Raw genomic sequence first — 22,761 nt, 5'->3', positions numbered from 1 at the left:
AGTTATGAGTTTTACACTGTTTATTCTCTTATTCTTGTACTAAAATCTGGATCTTTTTAATGTGCTGTGCACATCAGTGGTTTTCAATATTTTTTTTTCATTTGAAGACCCCTAAACAATTTGAATGAAGTTATGGATCCCTTTTGAAAATGTAGACATAATCTGTGAAAATTCCCCCAAAGGTTCACATACCACAGGTTGAAAACCATTGATCTGTGCTCATAAATTCATAATGCAAAAATGAATTTCAAATACATCATACCATATCCACAGCTTATGTAAATTAGGATAGCTCCACTCATATATCATATGAGGATCTGACCATTGTAGCTACCTGTCCAAGAGTAGAAAAGAGTGTGTGAACCATATCTTTCTCTTAATAAAATGCTCGGTGGCATTTAGTCATATCTGAGGCTTTGATCCTGCAGTCTAATCCATGGAGGTTGGCCCTTGTGCTTCATTCCCTTCAGTTAAACTGCAGATATAAGGGTCCATCTGCACAGATAGGGTGCATCAACACAGCAGCATTATTTCGGAACAATGGCCATTATTCTGAAATAACAGTGCCAGCGTCTACACAGCAGTTCCATTATTTCAAAATTAAATTAGAAATTTATTTCAAAATAATGGAAGGTTTATTCCGATTTCTGTAAACCTCATTCCATGAGGAGTAACACCTGTTCCGAAGTAGCTATTTCGGAATAGCAGTAGTGTGGACGCTCCATTGCTGCTATTTCAAAAAAAATAGCTCTTCCCCAGGACCATTCAAAGTAATTATTCCCCCATGCTTCCTGGGCTCTAAATCAAGGCCTGTCCACATTAGGGAAGCCTGCCTTGGACTAATTTTGAGGCTTCCCTGTAGTGTAGACATGCTATTTCAAAATAAGCTATTTCAGAGCATTTCTTATGGAATAGCTTATTTCAAAATAAGCTTGCAGTGTAGATAGATGTACCCATATATTGCAAGATTGGGGCCCAAGTTTATTTCTGGACATGAATGCTAAAGATGAACAATATATGAACACATTAAACCTCCCAAACAAGATCATATACAATGGTGTGTTGAAGGAAAAAAGCCTCAGTAATGCAATTATTTTAGTTTAACCAAGTTTCATTAACCAAAAAAGCTGCTTAATAGCAATTTCACTCTTTCTTTACTTTCAAAACACAAACAGCATTTCACATCTAGGGCAGAGCTGAAAGAGTTACAGTGCCAGTAGACATTGTTTTACATTCCCTGAGTTGGCATTCCAGGTTAAAAATAGGAAGGATTATAGATCTTTTTCCATTCTGCTCTCCCTGTTTTGTCTTTCTCTTAGATTTAATCTTTGCACAGCTTTGGTTTCCTAGTCCCATAAGAGATTGTTTAACACATTTTTGAATAAGAGTCAAAAAGGCCCAGCTGTGTTTACTATAATTAGTTTTGTTTGTTTCAGTTAATACCAATGCATTGTAAACGTGTTAGCATCAGCCATCGTATTGTAGTATTGAGAATGCTTTTCAGGTTCTGAGAATTTGAGGCTAGACATTTAAACTGACATGCTTGTGTGTTGACATCTTTCTAGCCTCCTCTCTGAGCTCCATGGTTATGTCAGCTGATCACCCAGGCCTGACATTTGGCCTCAGCCTCGTGCGCAGTGAACCAACATACAACCAACCAATACAGCAGTGGAGCTTTGTTTCAGATTTTGCGGTAAAACCTCAGCCTTCCCTTTCATGGTTTGCTCTGTCTCCATTTTTATACCAACCTGTTCTGGAATTGCCAAGTTTCTCCTCTGCTTTCAACAGGTACGAGACTATTCTGGAACATACATGGTGAAGCTGATAGCTTGTACCACAGTACCTCACCAGGAGTACAGTATACCAGTGATCTGTAATCCTAGAGAGCCAATCACATTTGACCTCGATATCCGATTCCAACAGGTACCATCAAGGAATTTTTTTGCATGGTTTTAACTTTAGTTCTAAAAATGTCTTTGGTAGTCACGAAGGCTTCTGTACTCACACTCCTGGAGGCTGGAGTCCTTTTCTAATCCAACGGAATGGGCAATGGAAATGAGGATCACTCATGCCAGCCCTCCAGGGTGATTCAGTCTTGACCTAGATAGAGGGACTGCTGAGGGAGAGAGAGTATATCTCTGCCTCAAGACCCAGGTGATCTTTGGCCACTCTGCTGTGACAACTAAAAGGAGCCGCTATTTCCAGTTTTGGTTGTTGCTTTTGTGGTGTATAACTTATCTTCTGGAGACTGGACTGAGATCCCCAAACTGTATCAACCTCTTATAGGCACTAGTCTAGGAATATTGACAGGTAACACTTAGCACTGATTGCTATGACCTTTAAGTGCTTAGCATAGGTGGGTGAGCATTATCCACATGTTACAGAAGGAGAAACCAAAAGTGAAGTTAAAGAGTCAGATTGGGACAGGACCTTTTTCCATGAATAGTCCCTCTGAAGTCAATAAATACAGGGAAAGAACTATTTGCACAGAGTGGGAGATTCCTTTATTTTTTTCCGCATCCTCTGTCCCTCCTTCTTCCACCTTAAAATTCCTTCTACACACCTCCTTCAGGGAAGAATTGGGATCTCAGCTGCACGGGGATGTACAACCCTGTGCATAATGTCCCCAAATCTTTCCCTTTCTTTGTGCAGGCAGACATCACAGTGGATTTGCTAGAAGAGGTCCTCTGGTCCCACCGAGGTGGGGGCAGGATGTGTCCTTTAATGAATTCCCACAATGTTCTACATCTATACAAAAATCTGTCCATCTGCAGGGATGATAACTAGCTATAGGTGTGAATGTTAAAGATTAAAAGCAAGTAAGGCAATACTCCTCTCTCCTCACATAGTCTTTACGTGTTATATTATTGAGAACCTTTGCTTAAAGTGTTTTCAGCATAAAAATATATGCTTACACTGCTGCTGTAATAACCACAAGTCAGTCAGTGTGTAACAGCAAGACATTAATATGAAACTGAAAAAAACTGTATAGACTTATAAAAGGATATGTCAGGAGTATAGTCACAGCTATACACAGTTACATATAGTGTTAATGGGAACCACATAGATTGTTATGCATTTCCTATTAACAGTACAGTAAATTGTATGGCTGAATTCCAATGCTACTAGCTGAAAATACACTTCCAGTTTCTTATTCATTAGACACTTACACAGTCTAAAAGAAAAGTTTGGTCCTGGCACTTTTTATTTATTTATTTTTTCACTTGCTTGTGGGAATAAGCTGGAACACAGCTGGGTGAGTGAGGCATTTGACTGTTGTACCTCTAAGTCGTTAGAGCATGAAGCCTGAATCCATGCATTAAAACTGAAAAATTCCAAACAAATCGGAAAGGAATGTCTTCTATAAACAGTGCTGTTAGGTTTCATCTCCAGCGAGTAGCAGTTTGGCCTATAAGGAGATCCTCAAATCTTGGTTGCCAAATCCTGCTGCTTTGGTATCTTGGAGTCTGCTCTATGGGAAAGTGGTTCAAGAGGAATGAGTATGTCAATTGCATAACTTCTAGTGGTTTTTCCAGTGGGATTTTTATGACTCAACCTCTCAGCTTCACACAGAAGCAAGTGAGAAGCTTTACATTTACTGTTTTGAAAAAAGGGGACTCCTTTTTCGTGGGTAAAACCCACTTCATCCAATGTGTACATTCAGTGAAGTGGGTTTTATCATGAAAGTTTATGCCCAAATAAATCTGTTAGGGTATGTCTACACTACAGTGCTATTTTGAATTAATTTAATTCGAAATAGTTAATTCAAATTAAGCTAATTTGAAATAACACATCTATACACAAAAACTATTTCGAAATAGCACGTCCATACTGAGTGGACCCTGAACCGAAGTTAAGGCTGACCAGTGCCAGCAGGGCATCAGGTTAGGACTTAGTGTGTGGGGCTACTGCCTGAGGCTAACTGAGCTTCGTGCTTAAAGGGACCCTACCCCAACCCTGGACAGACAGTTCTCAGGGTTCCCCGCTTGCTTGTCTACCTTGATGAGGGACAGCAAAGCAGTCCTGTCTTGGAGTGCTCTGAGTGCCCTCACTCAGGACACAACAGCACTCTGCCACATGGAGCTGCCCCTGGGCATGCCAGTGTGTCTCATGGGGTCGTTGCCGTCAGCCTGGCTGCACTTGCTGCAGGCTGCCATCCGGGGAGTCCATCGGGGGGCTGTCAGGATCCAGGAGGCCCTAAGGGAGAGTGTCCACCCCAAGGAGCCCTCAGAGCCTCCCCGGCCCTCCCCACCAGGGGCTTGTGCCCCATTCCTCCCTCATGTCCTTAGATTTACCCCTTCCTAGTCCCCCTTCCTGATGTCAAATAAAAGATACGTATGTTCAAAAATAGAAACTGGGTTTATTGAACAAAACTGAGGGGGGGAATGAACCTCTGGGGAGACTGGGAAAAGGAGGTGGGAGAGGGGAAGAGAGAGGGTGGAAGAGGGGAGGGGGAAACCTGGGAGGAGGGAGCTGGAAGGGAGAAGCAAGGGGAAAAAGGGGGAGGGGAAGCTCAGGGCTCTCGCCGGACCAACTTGACTTTCATGCTAACCTGCTCCTGGGTTCGCATATGACTTTTGGTGGCCAGTCTGGCAGCTATCCTGCCATAGATAGCCGTGTTCCTCCATCTAGTGCAGAGATTATGGACGTTGGGGGCATCCCCCCCAAACCTGAATAAGGTCCATGATCTCCACGCTGGACCAGGAAAGTGCCTGCCTTCTCCAGCCCCTGTCAGGCTCCTGGGAGCTGTCAGACTGCTCCTCCACTGCGATGGAGGGCTGGCTGCCAGTGGCTTGCTGGCTCATGTTTTGGGGCCACTGGATCAGGGGGATGGGGGAGAGGAGAGTAAGTTTTCCTGGTTGTGCCCAGAGTGGCCACTAGGGCTCGCTGGGAAGGGCTGGAGGCCCCCTATTTCGAATCAAGTGTCTACACAGCACTTAATTCAAAATAGCTATTTCGAGTTTGGCATTACTCCTCATAGAATGAGGTTTACCAAATTCGAATTAAAGCCTCTGCTATTTCGAATTAAATTCAAAATTGCAGTTTGCATGTATAGACGCTATTAAAGTTAATTCGAAATAACGGCTGTTATTTTTAATTAACTTTTCAGTGTAGACATACCCTTAGTCTTTAATGTGCCACGGGTCTCCTCACTGGTTTTGCAGATACAGACTAACACGACTACCCCTCAGTGACTAATGTTAATATTAATTAATAAATGTCTAGTGTAAATAAGTGTCTTTTCATGATAAATGTATTCATAGAGGTGAAGACATAAGGCAGATTAATGACCACATGTTGAAGATCTTTATGCTGTATTTTAGGTCAGTGACCCAGTTGCTGCTGAGTTCAGCCTAAATACCCAGATGTTCCTGCTCTCTAAGAAGACTCTCTGGTTATCTGATGGATCGATGGGATTTGGGCAGGGGAGTGATGTTGCTTTCACAGAAGGTAAAATTGTACATAAATGATGGCTAGTTTATGGGACATCCCTTACCTACCACTGTGTTCCACTCTGTCACGCATGTCTGTCAGTCAGAACAGCCTACTACCTAGTGTCTTTCTGCTCTTACAGTGGTAATTGACGATGTTGCTGGTCCCCATTCAGGGTTAGACCTATTCAGCTCATTACTCACTTGTCATATATATAGTAGCCCAATGTCTGTGACTTTGTAATGCTGAAATGTTGGCTGTTCCCTCTGGGTGGCGCTATTGCCTCCCTGGCTGTTCCTTCTGGGCGGCGCTGTAGCCTGAGTCACGTCCTTCGCCTCCCGCCGTGGCACTCGGCTGACTTCTGCACCGCTCAGCCAAGCTGCTGTGGGGGAGCAAGCGACGCAAGCGGCCGTTTGGGCGCCGTGGTCCCCATGCAGCACAGGGAAGGCGGAACCCAAATGGCTCCGCGGTTCCCTGAGTGAGAGGCAGGAGGGGGAGGAGAAGAGAAAGAGACAGAGAGAGACAGAGAGAGGCAAGAGGCAGAGGAGAGCTGAGAGAGAGAGGAGGAGGAGACAGGAGGAGGAGAGAGAGAGTCGGAGTGAGGAGACCACAGGCTCAGGAGAGAAGACCGATGTGGAGGAGAGACCTGAAAATCCTGTCTTATGATGGGCTAATTGGCTAGTAATTAATAATACCAGTTTCCACATTTCAAGTATGTTACAAACATGACTGATCCTCTAACAGCATCCCTAAAAGGTAAACTGTCCCAGTTTCGGGGTAACTGTACCTCTATTACCTTCTCCTCTCTGCACCCATGGTCCATGCCAGGAGAGCCTAGTCACGTCTCTTGTTTCCAGCTGTCACCTGTCTCTAGGCACAGAGCATAGTCCCACTCCCTTCTGACTGGAACTTTTAGGGCTACCCAGGTCCCAGCAAGCAAGTCTGAGTAACGGTCAGTGTCTGTGATTTGAGTACAAACAGTGTATTATCAACAGTTACATGATACCATGCCATTCTAGCTAAGCAAACATGATTATTTTAAGGTAAAAGCATTATAGAGAAAGCATATAAAAACAATAATAAACAGCTTTAAGCACCCACTGAACATACCAGGTGTCACCCATCAGTCTTATGGAGTCATAAGAGGTCAAAGTCTTTCCAAACCTTCCCATGAACAGAAGGTTCTGTTCAATTGCTGGATCACAAAGAGAAGGTCCCAAGTCTGTCTAAATTCAGCCTGTGTATGTCTGAAGCCCTTTCTTTGTCTGTTGGTTTCTGGAAAACTATGTAAGCTACTCCGGAGGGGTTTCCAACCTGAGTGATTCACCTTAATTACACCGGTTTTGGTGCCTGGAGGAGCTGCAGTAACCATCCCTTATGCCACTGCGTACAATCTCTAGCCCAGAGTGTTACAGTGTTACATAAAGTGAATACCATATGTGCCCCCCCCCCAACACCGTGTCAAGTATTTGACACCTAAGTGACTAAGTATTAATAGTCCTCTCTGCGCAGATGGGGAAACCAAGGCGGATTAACTGATTTGTCCTATCAATGGAAATCAAAATTAAAACTGAGATTTGTGCCCAGGAATTCCTGCTTTCAAGGTCTAAGTTCACATCACAAGGAGGGGAGCCAGATCCAGCAAATAGTGTTGGACTGAGACTCAATAGACCAGGGCCTTATCCACTTTTTTTCCACTGATCTGCTGTGTGCCCTTGGCATATCACCCAACTCACGTCTGTCTTAGTTATTTAGAATGTAAATTCTTCAGGTAGGAGCTGTCTCTTACTGTGTGGTTGTACAGCACTTGTCACAATGGGATGGTAGCCTTTGTCAAATCCTTTAGGATCTCCTGCAATGCATATAATAAATAACAATGCCACATATCTCTCTTCAGAGAAATTCACAGGGTTTTGATCACTCTGATGTTTACATTTGATTCTTGGACATGGATTACCATAGTCTGCTGCTGGCAGTACACTTCTGCTGTATGTTTTTCACCGCCCGGGCCAGCAAATCTTTTTTGAGTTTAGCAAGCAAAATCTGCCTTAAAATTTGGCAGGCAGCAGAAACTCTTAACCACTCCATATGTCTCTCCTCTGTTTTGGTAAAGTTAGGTGTAAACAGATTTAATCAAGTATTAGGAGGCCAGAGTTGAAAAAATACCACACTGGAAACAGAGGAATGATTTCCCACAGAATCAATGTCATTTTCAGAGTGCCAAGTGCTGCCCATCTAAGTATTAGCAAGTTCTTATGCCCTCTGAGTAAGGTCCTGCTGACATATAAGAAGGTTTCTTGCTATTCCAGACACATTTTTAGAAAAAAGCAGGCTGCCGTCCAAAATGGGACAGGGGAGCGGACAAAAGTGGCTCTCTGTATCTTTGCTTCTTGTGGCTTGAGTCCAGCAGCACTGACCTCAATTCTGAGCTGCTCCAAGGGCTGCTTTAAGTTATAGTAGCCTTAATTGGCTGTCTTTGCTGGCCCAGAATAGATGGAGTACAGTGCATTCTAGCCACACTTCTTCCAGCCCCTCAGACAAACCCCTAAGCTGGGTGCTCTGAAGGAAGGTACTCTAGGACACCAGCCATGGAATGCATCCCACTCCCTACTGCTGGTAAGATTCCTGGTGGGAAAATCCACCTGGGTTCCAGTCAGTTTATGTTTCTAGAACAGTGTAAAGGGATTGGAATACAGCTCAGAACTGAGGCCAACGTTTTTAAAAGGCTTGTTTCTTTTAACCTGCTATTTTACAGTATATGTGTCTGACCACCATCTGCTAATCTGACTTACTCGGATACTTGATTTACAGAATGATGTCTCTGAAACAATGCTTGCTTTCAGGTGATATTATATATGGTCGTGTGATGGTGGATCCAGTACAGAACCTGGGTGATTCCTTTTACTGTAGCATTGAGAAAGTTTTCCTGTGTACTGGAGCAGATGGATATGTACCCAAGTATAGTCCACCAAATGCAGAATATGGCTGTCTAGCTGATTCTCCATCCCTCTTATATAGATTTAAGATTGTGGTAAGTGTTCTGCTTTTAATCAAAATCACACGTACTTTTTTTCAGATTTTCACAAGGGTCTCTTGAGAACATACCTATCAAGTTCCATCGAGTTTCAACTTCAGTTCTAGTTTAGTGAAGCTTGGTTAGGGCTTAGTATTGTTATGCAAGACTAGCTTACAGCCAGGTTAATCCCTCCAAGGACTCTCGTCACTTGTGGAATATCTTACAGTTTGACTTGTCAAGATAACTCCGCATGACATGTTGTTTGTATAGTCTTTTATGTTTAAGCTTGGAAGGATTTGATTTTTATCAGTAAAAGCTGGTGAACATTAATTTCACTGTAGACAAAATAAGAAAAATGCTGTTTCAGAATGTATTAGAGTTTAGTTTAAGGATATTTACTTTATGTATTTTGTCATGTGATGTTCACGGTTTGGGTTTAAAACTTTAACTTTTAACTCTCAATATATATTGTCACTAAGGGTACGTCTACACTGCAACACTATTTCGAAATAGCTAGCGCTATTCTGAAATAACTTAGTCCACATCTACGCAGCAGGCAGTTATTTCAAAATAGTGTCAAAATAATGTCAAGCTGGAGGGCTTCTTACTCTGATTCCTGTAACCCGCATTGGAATAAGGAAAGTGAAAGAGTGCTCTATTTCGAAATAAGTGCTGTGTAGATGCTCCCTATTTCGAAATTAGCTATTTTGAAACAAGATATGCAATTGACATAACTCAATTTGCTTAGCTTATTTCGAGTTAAGCCCTTCAGTATAGACAAACCCTAAGTGATTTTTGTCTGATTTGTCCCATGATTTCCCACAACTGTGAAAATGTAAATCAATAAAAATAGAAAAACGCTTAAAAATAAACAACATATAATCCATCTAAATTATAAAAAAAATCATTGAAATCTTCCAAGCCTACATATATGGTACATTTCAAAACAGGAAAACCTGCACCAGAAGTAACAAGAACAGAATAACTTTGGTTTTAGGAATAGGTAATTCTTTTTATTTAATAAAAATAGTGAGGACTTTGTCAACACCATTCAATTGAATGAGATTTTATTGATACAATGAGCTATATGAATGTCAACAAAGTGTAGCGTGTCAGTTGGGGCAGGTAGAACTATGCCCTGGTTTTTGGATTTGTTCTCCTACACCCATTACTGTTATTATCTATTCCTGAACTGGTGGAGATGTGTGGTGTGTGACTGTGATGCCACCTCTGCCATCTCTCTCATTTCTCAGGCACAGTTTTCCCTTGTACCTTTTAGATATGTCAGCACCTGCTATGTGCATTACCTGGGCTGCCCTGGCAATAATAAGCAAGCAATGGCTCTGGCTTCCAGATAGACCTCTGGGTACACATTTAGGCTATGTCTAGACTGCAGGCTTCTTTCGAAAGAGCCTCTTTCAAAAGATCGCGTCTAGACTGCAGGCGGATCTTTCGAAAGAGAAATCCGCTTTTTCGAAAGAGAGCACCCAGCGAGTCTGGATGCTCTCTTTCGAAGACGGCCTCTTTACATTGAAGAACGCCTTCTTTCGAAAGAGGAACTTTCGAAGGAAGGCGTTCTTCCTCGTGAAACGAGGTTTACTGCCATCGAAAGAAAAGCCGCGTTCTTTCGAAATAATTTCGAAAGAACGCGGCTTGAGTCTGGACGCAGGGGAAGTTTTTTCGGGAAAAGGCTACTTTTCCCGAAAAAACCCCTGAGTCTGGACACGGCCTTAGAGAAGAAGAGGAGTCTGCCTCTCAGCTGAGACTACTCTTTTCATTCCAGGGGCCTTAACAAGGACCCTACTATAGCAGCTTTTTCCATTACATTTTTCCCAGCTTTCAATATGTTTCTTTCTATTTACAAATAGCAGAAATACCTGGTGTGTCCCGGGGGAAATATAGTAAAAGTTGTGATGAATGAACTACATCAATGACATTAATATAGCACATTTTATTAGAAATACTTCTGTCTTATATACAGGCAGTCCCCAGGTTACGTACAAGATAAGGACTGTAGGTTTGTACTTAAGTTGAATTTGTACTTAAGTCGGAACTGGCGTCCAGATTCAGCCACTGCTGAAACTGACCAGCGGCTGACTTCAGGAAGCCCGAGGCAGAGTTTCTCTGCCCCGGGCTTCCTGGAATCAGCCGCTGATCAGTTTCAACAGCAGCTGAATCTGGACGCCTGGGACAGAGCAGTTGGGGCGCTGCCGGGTAGGTCTCCGCAGCGCCGCACCTCAGCACTGCGGTGACCAACCCGGCAGCACCCCAGGTGCTCTACCCCAGGTGTCCCCAAGTCAGCTGCTGCTGAAACTGATCAGCGGCTGATTCCAGGAAGCTGGGGGCAGAGCAACTCTGCCTCGGGCTTCCTGTAGTCAGCCGCTGGTCAGTTTCAGCAACGGCTGACTTGGGGACGCCTGGGGCAGAGGAGGTGGGGTGCTGTCGGGTTGGTCCAGTAGCGCCAAGGAGCGGCGCTGCGGGACCAACCAGCAGTGCCCCAGCTGCTCTACCCCAGGCGTCCTGGTCTGCTGGGGGGGGAGGGGCGCACTAGCTGTGCCCCCGCCCCCCGCAGCAGACCATGGAGACGCGAGCGGCGGGACTAAGACGCACCGCGGTGCCGCCGCCCGGGTCCTCCGCGGCTTTGTTCCGCCTCTCCTTGGTCTGCTGGAGGGGTCCCCTTCCCCCCAGCAGACCAGGGAGACGCGGAGCAGCTTTTCTCTCCCCGGAGGACGCGGGTGGCAGGACCTCGGCGCGTCTGGGCGGTCCTGCCGCCCGCGTCCTCCGGGGCGAGAAAAGCCCCATTCGTAAGTACGGATCCGACATAAGTCGGATCTGCGTAACTCGGGGACTGCCTGTATTACTTTATGAAATTAACATAGCTAGTGATGTGCTTACAAAACACATTTACATTTAACTCATTTCTTAATAACAAAAGATGTGGTGAATGAACTACATAGATTACGTTAACATAACATATTTTATTGGAAATACTTTTTCTTTTATCATAGGGAAAGGATCTCGTAGTTGCAGTTTATGTGACATGCTTAACAGAAGAGTCCAGCAAATGCCTATGATCAGGCGTTACTAAAAGCTAATTAGTGGCCCAGTTGGGGATCTGCGGGCCCATTTGGAGCACTGGGGGAACTGATTTTGAGATATAACCAATCCAGTTATTGAAGTTAGGAAATCAGTAGTATCCGTTCAAAATTTGGTGTTTCTAGCTCTTACTGTTTCTGAGATCTTTTGGGACAAACAAACTAACTAACTAACTTTTGGAAATATAAGAAGAAGATGATTTTTCCTAGAGATTATATAGTGTCTCTCAGAATAAGTGAGAAGGGTTGGTAAAATTCCTCACCTTCACTTTACAGTGCTTAAACGTTGATCTGTGGGGAATCATATTCAAAATCTTGAAGGAAGAACTTTCTATCTTCTTTTCATGTTGCACAATACCCCAGCAGTTGTCTGTGAAAAAAGAAAAGGGATACCTAGCCCTCTCTGAGAATTCCGCCTAGCACTTAACCCTAGTGATTGCATGGGACATCTCCCTCACACTTGTCTGCAGGGATTGAGTCACTGTGGGGGCTCAGTCACTGGGTGAGAAAAACCTAAAAGGGTTAAATCAAATATTGGGTTTCCTTAGGAATTGAGCCCCTCTTGCCATGGCACAGAAATCTCCCCTGACACGGGAGAATTCAGTGAAGGGAATACACTTAAATTTGATGTTCCACATCACTTATCTCCTGTCATGCTCCTGAGCTGGAACAGCAGAGGAAGGATTACTGGACAGATCTAGAGGGGCTGCTTCCAGGAGCTCTCCATGGTTGCCCAATGTAGACCAGCTGTCTGTTCACCTACAGACTGAGGGCAACATTTTCTAAAGCACCTAAGTACCATTTTCAGAAGTGATTTACTCTCCTAAGGAGCCTTGGTCCCATTGACTTTAAATGAGACTTATGATCCTAGAGCTACTTTGCTGCTTTTGAAAACTATATCACTAGTCAAAATAGACGGAAAATGTAGTCCTTGCCAGATATCTGCTCCATTTCCATAAGGGTGTCAGTGAGGTGTTTGAGCTGGCAGAAGATTGTGCAGCTCATCACAGAAGCAGTTTTCTTTGTGATGGCCAAGATCATCAAGTTTGAGGGTGGGGGAGGGGAATTAGGCATTGAGGAGAGAATCATTCAAGCTTAAGATATGGGTGTCTAAGGGTATGTCTACACTACTACCCTAGTTCGAATTAGGGTGGTAATGTAGGCAACCGGAGTTGCAAATGAAGCCCGGGATTTGAATTTCCCGCGCTTCATTTGCATAAAGCCGGGCGCCGCCATTTTTAAATGTCCGCTAGTGCGGACTCCGTGCCGCGCGGCTACACGCAGCATGGACTAGGTAGTTCGGACTAGGCTTCCTATTCCGAACTACCATTACTCCTCGTGAAAGTAGGAAGCCTAGTCCGAACTACCTAGTCCATGCCGTGTGTAGCCGCGCGGCACGGAGTCCGCACTAGCGGACATTTAAAATGGCGGCGCCCGGCTTTATGCAAATGAAGCCCGGGAAATTCAAATCCCGGGCTTCATTTGCAACTCCGGTTGCCTACATTACCACCCTAGTTCGAACTAGGGTGGTAGTGTAGACATACCCTCAGGGTATATCTACACAGCAGCATTATTTCAGAATAACTGACATTATTCCAAAATAACAAAGAGCACGTCGACACTGCAAGCCATTATTTCAAAATACTGGTGAGCTGGAGGACTTCTTACTCTGACTCCTGTAACCCTTATTTCACAAGGGCTACATCTACACTGGCCCCTTCTTCGGAAGGGCCATGCTAATTTTGAATTTGGGAATAGGGAAATCCTACTTTGAAGTAGGAATAAGAGATCCTCCGGAAAAGGGCTTTATTCCGGAAGATCGCGCCAGTCTAGATGCTTTTTTCCGGCTTTTCCCCAAGCCGGAAAAAAAGCAGCGGCCATGTTTATTTAAATCCCACGCGGATTTCCCTATTCCCAAGTTCAAAATTAGCATGCCCCTTCCGAAGAAGGGGCCAGTGTAGACGTAGCCAAGGAGTAACGGAAAGTCGAAGGAAGAGTGTTCTTCCTTTGACTTCCTGCTGTGTAGACAGCACCAAAAGCCGAATTAAAGCTATTTCAACTTCAGCTATGCAATTGACATAGCTGAAATTGTGTAGCATAATTCTACTTTTGGCCCTGCCTTACAGCCTTGACCTTACAGCCTTTGCCTAGTCACAATTTAAAGGTAATCTGTGAAATGAAAGAGGAATGGGTTTCTGCTTGTTTTTATAATGATATGTAAAGAAGGATTGAAAGGATTTTTACTTGAAAAAAACTGTAGAATTTTCCTCCATTTTATTTCTATGGCAAAAATCCTCAGGCAGTAAAGAAATTAGTGCTAGAAAGATGTAATCACAATATTGCTGAAGAGCACTTATTTCCTTAGGAATGCATTAGATGATGTAAAATAGCATGTGTTGATTATGTTTCTGGGAAAGTTGCATTTCCATGTCAATATAAAACCCTCTCCCTTTGTGGAGGTGAATGTGCTTTTACAAACAGAATTATATTTTCCATTTCATCATTTAGGACAAGGCTCAGCCAGAGACACAAGCCACGAGCTTTGGAAATGTACTTTTTAATGCAAGACTAGCAATAGATGATCCTGAGGCAATTCCTTTAGTCAAGCAACCCGGCTCTGATGGATTTAAAGTAGACTCAACACCACTGTTTCAGGTGAGCACTCTGTGGATCAGCCTCAAGAATCTAGGAGGATTATTTCCTTCCTAAACAAGGCTTCATACTCTATTTTCAACTCAATAACCCAGATTTTTGTAATAAATAAATTATATATGACTAATCTAGCAACACCACTATATTTATTTGGTAAACCATGTTCAAATAAACATATACAATAAAATATGCTTTGACTTTCCAGTACAGAGCTGGAAGGGGATCCCTTGCAAATACTTATCTGATTGGCTTTCACAGCCAGGGTAGCTTGTTGGAAAATTGTGTTGCTGCTTGGTTTTGATTGGCTCCTGGCCCCAGCCTCATCCAATCAGAAAGCTTGATCAGTAAAATCAGTGATTTGGCTGAGGCTCAGCATGTGATGTATGCTGTACTCCCTGCTGGTTTTTATCCTAAGGGTGAAACAAGACTAGGAGCAAAATGGGCAATTGAAAAGTGTAAGGGGTATCTGATGTAAGTTGGATGACGTTAACTCTGAAGACTCTCTGTACTGTTCTAAGAATCTAAAATAGAGTCAGACATCATATAAGAAAATATTTGATTATAAGAATACTGAATGTGAGGGTCTGTAATCTGGAATTAGGTCACCAACAAGGGTATGAATCTGGAGTCACTTCATTGAAGTCAGTGAATTTTCATAGGTGTAAACTAATATAAGTGAGAATAGGGTCCAGAATATTCATGCAGCTCCTTGTGTCTTGTTTTTGTGGGATTTCCCCTTGTTTTGTGCACTCAGGTACTATGCACACTTCAAAGTTTAAAATTATTTATAACTTAGGATAAATAAGTGACTTATACTTGACTCCAGCCCTCGATTGGGAGGGTAAGAAAGGGGTGGAGGAAATCTAGAGAGAAAAAGTTCAGGGAGAGCGACAATGGGGAGAACAGTGGACGAGGATTGGCATGGAGCTGTGCTAACTTCTCTTGGAATTGAAGTCTCATAGAGAGATGAGGTGAGAGAACTTGGAAGGGGCACACAGGGTAGGGGAATTCTCATCCAGGTAACCTTCAAGGGCTTGATGCAACTCCCAACAAAGTCAGTGGAAAGAGTTTCACCAACTTCAACCAGAGTTGGATAAGGCCTTACATGCACCTCATAAAACCCTTAAAAGCAGGGCTCTTCTCCTCTAGACTTCATACACCAATCCAACATAAACTTTTTCATGATCAGTAAAAAAAAAACTGGCAAAATCAAAGAAACAGTTCCTGAGTTAAGGGTAAAAGTATATTTCAGCAAAGTCCAGCTAACTAAAACAGTGTCACTTTCTGTTGGTACAACCATTCCATACCTTCCAAAGCACAAAACCCTTAACATGTCTAGAAATGAGCAGGTGAGGAATCCAACTACTTCCTCAGGGCCATATCATCTTTCATTCACGTTCAGCCTCTTGATTTATGCAGCCCATGCAACTTTTACTTTCCCCCTTTAACATTTGCAAAAGTTATACAAAGGACAAAACAACCAATTACTAAAAGAAACACTGGGGAGCCTTATTCTTACTGTTGAACATTTTAAGCACATGAGGACTCCCATCTGCTCACCCATGTAAGTAACGGTTTCAAAATTTGGCACAGAGAGATTATAAATTCCCATTTGCTATTTGCAGGTTCTGTTTCCAGTAACAATCTAGTAATTTGTTCTGCCTTCTTAAACTGACCACACAATGGCTGTGTCTACACTGGGCCACTTATTCTGGAAAAGCAGCCGCTTTTCCGGATTAAGCTGCGAGCTGTCTACACTGGCCACTTGCTTTACCGGAAAAACAAAGATGATCTAATGTAAAATCATCATTGTTTTTCCGGAAAAACTATGCTGCTCCCGTTCGGGCAAAAGTCCTTTTCCAGAAAAACTGTTCCGGAAAAGGGCCAGTGTAGACAGCACAGTAGTCTTTTCCGCAAAAAAGCCCCAATCGTGAAAATGACGATCGGAGCTTTTTTGCAGAAAAGCGCGTCTACATTGGCACAGACGCTTTTCCAGAAAAAGTGCTTTTCCGGAAAAGCATCCTGCCAATGTAGACACGCTTTTCCAGAAATACTTATAACAGAAAAACTGTTCCGTTTTAAGCATTTCCGGAAAAGGGTGCCAGTGTAGACGTAGCCATTGAGAATGGGAATAGATAATGGCAGACAGGTATAGGGAAGGTAATGGGGGAGGACAAAAATAAACTGAAGGAAAATAATGCTGACTTGGGGTGTCAGGCAGTAAACATAGGTTATTAAAACTAGATATGGAATAGCCATGAAATGCCCTAAAGATTATATAGGTGAGGTAACATCTTTTATTGGACCAACTTCTGTTGATGAAAGAGATGAGCTTTTGAGCTACACAGAGCTCATGTTCAGGTCTGAAGAGACCTCTCACATTCACCAACAGAAGTTAGTTCAAAAAAAGCTTAATCCACTTTGGCTCTCTAATATCTTGGGATAACATGGCTACAACACTGTGACCATTAAATGGCCTATTCATTGTATGCCCTCCTCCATCTGCAACAGGTAGCAGTGAAGGCTGACTATTGGGTGGTTCAGGCTCTACGCCTTATGTGTAGCAGATGGCCTGATCACCAGTTCCTGCTGAGTTTCTAGGCAGATTGGCATGTGGCATTTCAGGGATGCTGGTCAAGCATTTCAGGATGAGATAGTGAAATAGGTTGCCACTTACTTCTCTATTTGTATTAGTTTTTGATCACTTCATTGAGACAGGCAATGTTAAACAAAATGTTGTGTTTTCTAGGTGTCTTTGGGTAGAGAATGGTACATTCATACAATCTACACTGTGAGATCAAAAGAAAATGCCAACCGAGGGATTGGCAAAAGAAGTGTGGAGTACCAATACCACTCTTTAGTCAGTGGTGGGAATCTGGGGAGTTCGGTGCAGATACGTCAGAAGAGAGACGTCAAAGAAGCTCCAGACCTTGCTAACGAAATTGGCATTGAAAATAGGAGAGGAACTAACATTCAACATATAGCTTTGGACCGCACCAATAAGAAACAGATCCCACAAAGAGAAGTTACTGTCAATGGACTTCTCCCCAGGGAGCTGAATAACAGAAAACCAGAGGTCAACATAGTCACAATCGTCGGTGGAGCTGCTGCCATTTTATTGGCCATCAGTTTAATTGCAATTATTATTTTGCTGTTAAAGCATAGACAGAGCTTAGAGAAGAAAGAAGTCACAAAGGGGTCAGGGAGCAGGGAGCCAATGATGTCCCCATCCAATCACACTAGTGACAGCTCTGAGGTTTGATTCCAAGACCATGGGATTTGAACCTTCCTCCAGAGTGCCTCAAAGATAAACTTGAACTGCTACTTGTTAGCAGAAGGTAACCATCATGCGTGAAAATTAAAATATCCTATGGTTCTGACTGTACTTGAAAATACTGATTTGTGCTCTTGCTACAATTTTCAGACATAAACGAAGAATCCAACCCAAACCTCCTGTTTTGCACAATAGGCAATCCCAATGTCCTCACTAAAGTTAAGCTGCATTGCAAGAAATTGCATCACAAGGAAGATATTTTTGTTGAGTTATTTTAGAAGAAATTATCCAAAGGTGCTGGGGGGTCTCTCTCCACAATACAAAAGGAAGTGTCTTATTATCGTACTCTTGTCTACTTGGAAGGTGCAATGCTGATACTCTCTAGGCAAGTTCTGAATAGTTTCTCACAAAAAATCTTCCTTGCTCTTGTTCTTATTAGTCTCTAGAGTGTGAAAATCCTCCAGCCTGATTCAGATTAGTTAGCAGTCCTTTGGCCTCAGTTAAGTTGTATCCCTTGCGTTTAACTGATATTTCTTCCAAAGACAACTAGATTGGTCACATCACACCTGAATTACACACCAGGATGCATTACACATTCTTAGTGGGGAACTCACAGTCAGCTATTTGATCCTACTTTTTTTTTCTTGTTTTGTTTTATTTTTTCCTCCTTATTTAAGATTATATAAAACCAAAGAATACAGTAATGTCCAAAAGAAAGTTTGATTGTTACAAATGCTGGGCAGTTATGTCCTCTTACTCTTACAATGGGTTATAAAAGTATTTGTACAGTAAATTGTATTTGTCAGTGCACATCCAATGGTGGGAAATGCATGAGTTGGTAACATTTATGTCTCTAGAGGAGATATAATGTTATACTTAAAATGCAGACGACAAGGTTCTGTCCGAACTGAGGCTATGAATTGTGATGTAGAATTCAGTGCTTTTTAGGCAGTTACCACGTTACAAGTGGCAACAATGGGAAGAAAATACAAACATTTTATGGGAGCAAGTTGTATTTATTAAGTTGAGGCATAATCATTGTGCTTCTTGAGAAACATGCAGTTTTATGGGTAACTTTACTTTTGGAAGAATAATTCTAACTATCTGTCTTTTTGGTTAAGGTAATATGACAGCAGCATGTTCTGCAGAAGACTGGATCAATGGTGCTTCATTACAGTGTTTATCCAGTTAGGGTCTGATCCACCCAAAAAGTGTCTCTGCAGCTGCTGATCCACAGAAACTCTCTTATCTCCACACTCCTGGCCAGTTGGCCTTGCTTTGAGACAGCGTGCTGCCTCTCCTACACTGTCAGAAAGCAGGAGCAACTCCACTGAAGTCATTGGAGTTAAACCAGGGTGAGCACAGAATCAGGCTCTTTGTGCTATTTCTACAACATCCTCTTTCTGTACTGTAGACTCACAGAACCCTTTTTGCTCCGGGGTTACACTGATGTAAGTCCATTGACTTCATAGAGCTTACTCTAGATTTGTACCAATGACTGAGATCAGAATCTAACTCACAATTCCTTATGGGTTTTTCCTAATGGGCTGTTTGATCTAAAGACAATGTCAGCGGTCTCTGTGTCTATCTACACTGTGGGTATCCATAACTGGCCTGTGTCCAACTTACTCAGACTCACAGGGTATTCAGTTGTGGTGTAAATATTCAGGTTTGGGCTGGAACCTTGCTTCTAGGACCTCATGAAATGGGAGGATCTCAGCTTAGCTGCAGCCTGAGCCGCAACAATTAAACAGCCTCTTAGTCTGAGCCCTCACAAGCCCAAGTCAGCTGGCACGGGCTAGCAATGAGCATGTAATTGTGATGTAGACATATCCTAAGAGCTAAATTTTACCTTTCTCCTCTTTAAATAAGCCAGAAAACATATTGGCCTTCAAATATTGCCAACAATTTCTGGCCTGAAATAATTATTTGCAGATGCACAGAAACCACCCCATGTATTATAACTTTCTCCCACTAAGTTCACCATTGATTTGCCGTGTGTCTAATGATGCTGTGTCTACACTGGCAAGTTATTCCGGAAAATCAGCCGCTTTTCCGGAAAAACTTGCCAGCTGTCTACACTGGCCGCTTGAATTTCTGGAAAAGCACTGATGATCTAATGTAAAATCATCAGTGCTTTTCCGGAAAAACTATGCTGCTCCCGTTTGAGCAAAAGTCTTTTTCCGGAAAACTGTTCCAGAAAAGGGCCAGTGTAGACAGCACAGTAGTGTTTTCCGCAAAAAAGCCCCGATCACGAAAATGATGATCAGGGCTTTTTTGCGGAAAAACGCGTCTAGATTGGCCACGGACGCTTTTCCGCAAAAAGTGCTTTTCCGGAAAAGCGTCCTACCAATCTAGACGTGCTTTTCCAGAAATACTTTTAATGGAAAACCTTTTCCGTTAAAAGCATTTCCGGAAAATCATGCCAGTGTAGATGTAGCCATGGTGTTTTTGAAACCTGCGTTACAACTCATGCCAGATAGATCAAAGATTTAACTGGCAGATATCTTCTGCTTTTACCACAAATTCAGAAGTAGATAAGTATCAGCAACAATCTAGAGGCAAATATGCCTTTGTGTCTGCATACCAAGCCCACTGAGATCAATGGGAGTAATGCCCAGTCAAATGCAGAATTTGTTCATTGGGTTCTACATGTACAGAGGACCAGCAATAAATGACTCTATATAGTAAAATGGAATGTATGTAAATAATAGCATGTTTCAATATTTATAATGGGCCAGTTTTCTAGATGCAGAGAAGTAATGTTTAGAAAGTTATTATAAATTTAGAAATTAGGGATTTATCACTACATCTATTTTTCTGCTTTCGAATGTTAAGAAATAGGAATGCCGTTTGTTAACACTGATACAGGATCTTCTTCTTATTCCTTTTATGAAGTCAACCTGGGACCCATTTATTGTACAAGCCAAATATTGAGCCTCTTAGGCACTGTAGTAAATTATTTTAAACAAGCCCAATGTAATTATCAGGGCTCAACAAACTGCGGCGAGAGCTACTCGCCAGCCCTGCACCGCACACGTGCCAGACCGGCACTGCACATGCGCACAGCACCGGTGAATGGGGCACATGTAGCGACCGTAGAAACGGTGGTTTGTCGAGCCCTGGTAATTACTAATTATTTAGAGAACTATGTAACAGACCACAGTTATTTTCATAAATAAAAAGCAGCATAGCTCCCTTTGTCCTGATTTACACTAGGGCTGTGTCTAGACTGGCCAGTTTTTCCGGAAAATCAGCCGCTTTTCCGGAAAAACTTGCCAGCTGTCTACACTGGCCACTTGAATTTCCGCAAAAGCACTGACTTCCCACTGTAAGAAATCAGTGCTTCCTTGCGGAAATACTATTCTGCTCCCATTCAGGCAAAAGTCCCTTTTGCGCAAAGCTTTTGCAAGAAAGGGCCAGTGTAGACAGCTCAGATTTGTTTTCCGCAAAAAAGCGCCGATCGCGAAAATGATGATCAGGGCTTTTTTGCGGAAAAGCACGTCTAGATTGGCACGGACGCTTTTCTGCAAAAAGTGCTTTTGCGGAAAAGCGTCCGGACCAATCTAGATGCTCTTTTCCGCAAATGCTTTTAACGGAAAACTTTTCCGTTAAAAGCATTTCCGGAAAATCATGCCAATCTAGACGCAGCCTTATGGGAATTTAGTTCAAATTTATAAGCGAAGCATACATACTACCAAGCCTGTTATTTTGAAATAACGGGCTTCTTAATTAGAAATCCAATCATGGGGACACTCTGGTTCAATTTTGTTCAATCAGGAGTTATTAAGTCAAATTTACTAATTTCAAAATAGTTTCCAAGTGTAGCCGTGGCCTTAGAATGCTGGCTTGGTAACTAACTGAGCAGTTATCCAATTTCAGTTTTTCATAAAACTAGGGGGCTGCACCCCCTGCTTGCTATGCTCATCAGCCCCCCTCTCTCTGTGGGAAGGCAGCCTCATCGCCCCACCCTCAGCCACCTGGCTGAGGTCACAGCATGGCAGCCTTGGCTCTCCTGCTCCTCACCAACTGCTGGAAGGAGGTTAGGACTGGGCCAATGCCAGGGCAGCCCCGGCTTTCCCCTTGGAGCACCAGGGAGAGGGGAGAAGGGAGGCCGTGTGATGGAGGGTGGAGGCAGGCAGCAGGACACAGTGAAAAAATGATATCACTCTGTCATCCTGCAGGAAACACTTCTGTATATAGAGAGAATTTTGTTGGAAATTAGAGCATCTAGGGTTTTTTTTAAATACACTATATAAAACAATATAGAATTAAAGCTGCTAATAAAAAAGAAAAAAGCAAACATTGAACAGATAGACAAGTATGATGCATGAGATCAAATTCTGAAATCCGTTCTTGCAAAACTCCCATTGGTTTCAGAGTAAGGTCTGCCAGATTTGTGCCATATTTAACAAATTGGATTTCTTAGAATTCAGCGGGTTATAAATGCATCAGTAACAGAATGCCTTTTTATTATGTCTTCACAATTTTGGATTTCATGAAACTCATTTGAGGCCTATTAACGTTTGCCCTTCTGCTTAAAGGGGGGCTTTGTGTATAGTAATTTGAATAAGTGCCTCATTTCCAGTTATTGTGCACAGATACATTTATATTTATCTATACACTCAATAAACTAATTGTGTATATTTAACCTACTTACAGATTTTTGTACTGAGCCTACTTTCCCATGGAGAACTTATACTACCAGCAGTAACAGCATTTGTTAGGACTTTTATACACTGATTGATGTATTGTAATTTGTTGTTCGGAAGCATATAGATTTTGTTACCCTACCAGAATGATTTGCACCCATATTTATTTGAAATTACTTGTTTGTTTATGGCTGTTGTATTTGACATTCATATCTGGGGGGAAAATTAAAGCTATTTCCCCTTTTGGTTACTAATGAAATATTTATATATGAGTATCAGACTATTGGGAATGGCCAGTAATATACTAGTGGGATAAGTGCTGTAATTTGTAATTCAGACAGTCAAACAAATTTACCACAGTCTCCAATAAACCCTTTTTATTTCACTCTTCTTGTGTCTGTTTCCCAATATGAAATGAGTAGTGCAAGGTTTGTTTGCTTTTTAATTTAAGAATTGTGGTTTCATTCCTGGATCGCAAGAGGAATGGCCAATGAACAATGGATGGTTCATATCTAGTGTTGAAGAATAGGAGTGCCTAGACAGAGGGATAGGCAAAAGTATCACACGCGCTAGGGACCAATATATTTTTACCACAATCACTGAAATACTCACCACAAAGGTGCCTGTCAGATCCCTAGT

The 22,761-nt window shown here is 42.6% G+C and overlaps 1 protein-coding gene across 1 annotated transcript in view; it reads left to right on the top strand.

Annotated features, from left to right (window-relative positions):
• FREM2 (FRAS1 related extracellular matrix 2) overlaps nt 1–22,507 on the top strand; it is a 182,338-nt gene extending 159,831 nt beyond the window's left edge. The window contains exons 19-24 of the mRNA XM_025185589.2: nt 1,566–1,693; nt 1,789–1,923; nt 5,325–5,451; nt 8,277–8,464; nt 14,053–14,199; nt 16,946–22,507. Of these exons, the coding sequence (XP_025041374.2) occupies nt 1,566–1,693; nt 1,789–1,923; nt 5,325–5,451; nt 8,277–8,464; nt 14,053–14,199; nt 16,946–17,458 (1,238 nt within the window). The 3' untranslated portion in view covers nt 17,459–22,507. The remainder of the gene's footprint in view (nt 1–1,565; nt 1,694–1,788; nt 1,924–5,324; nt 5,452–8,276; nt 8,465–14,052; nt 14,200–16,945) is intronic.
• The last annotated feature ends 254 nt before the right edge of the window (nt 22,508–22,761 follow it).

This window comes from Pelodiscus sinensis, chromosome 1, assembly GCF_049634645.1.
Source record: "Pelodiscus sinensis isolate JC-2024 chromosome 1, ASM4963464v1, whole genome shotgun sequence".
In the NCBI taxonomy this organism is placed as follows: Eukaryota; Metazoa; Chordata; order Testudines; family Trionychidae; genus Pelodiscus; species Pelodiscus sinensis.
The sequence above is the reverse complement of the archived record's forward strand: the minus strand, read 5'-3'. Positions and strand labels throughout refer to the sequence as shown.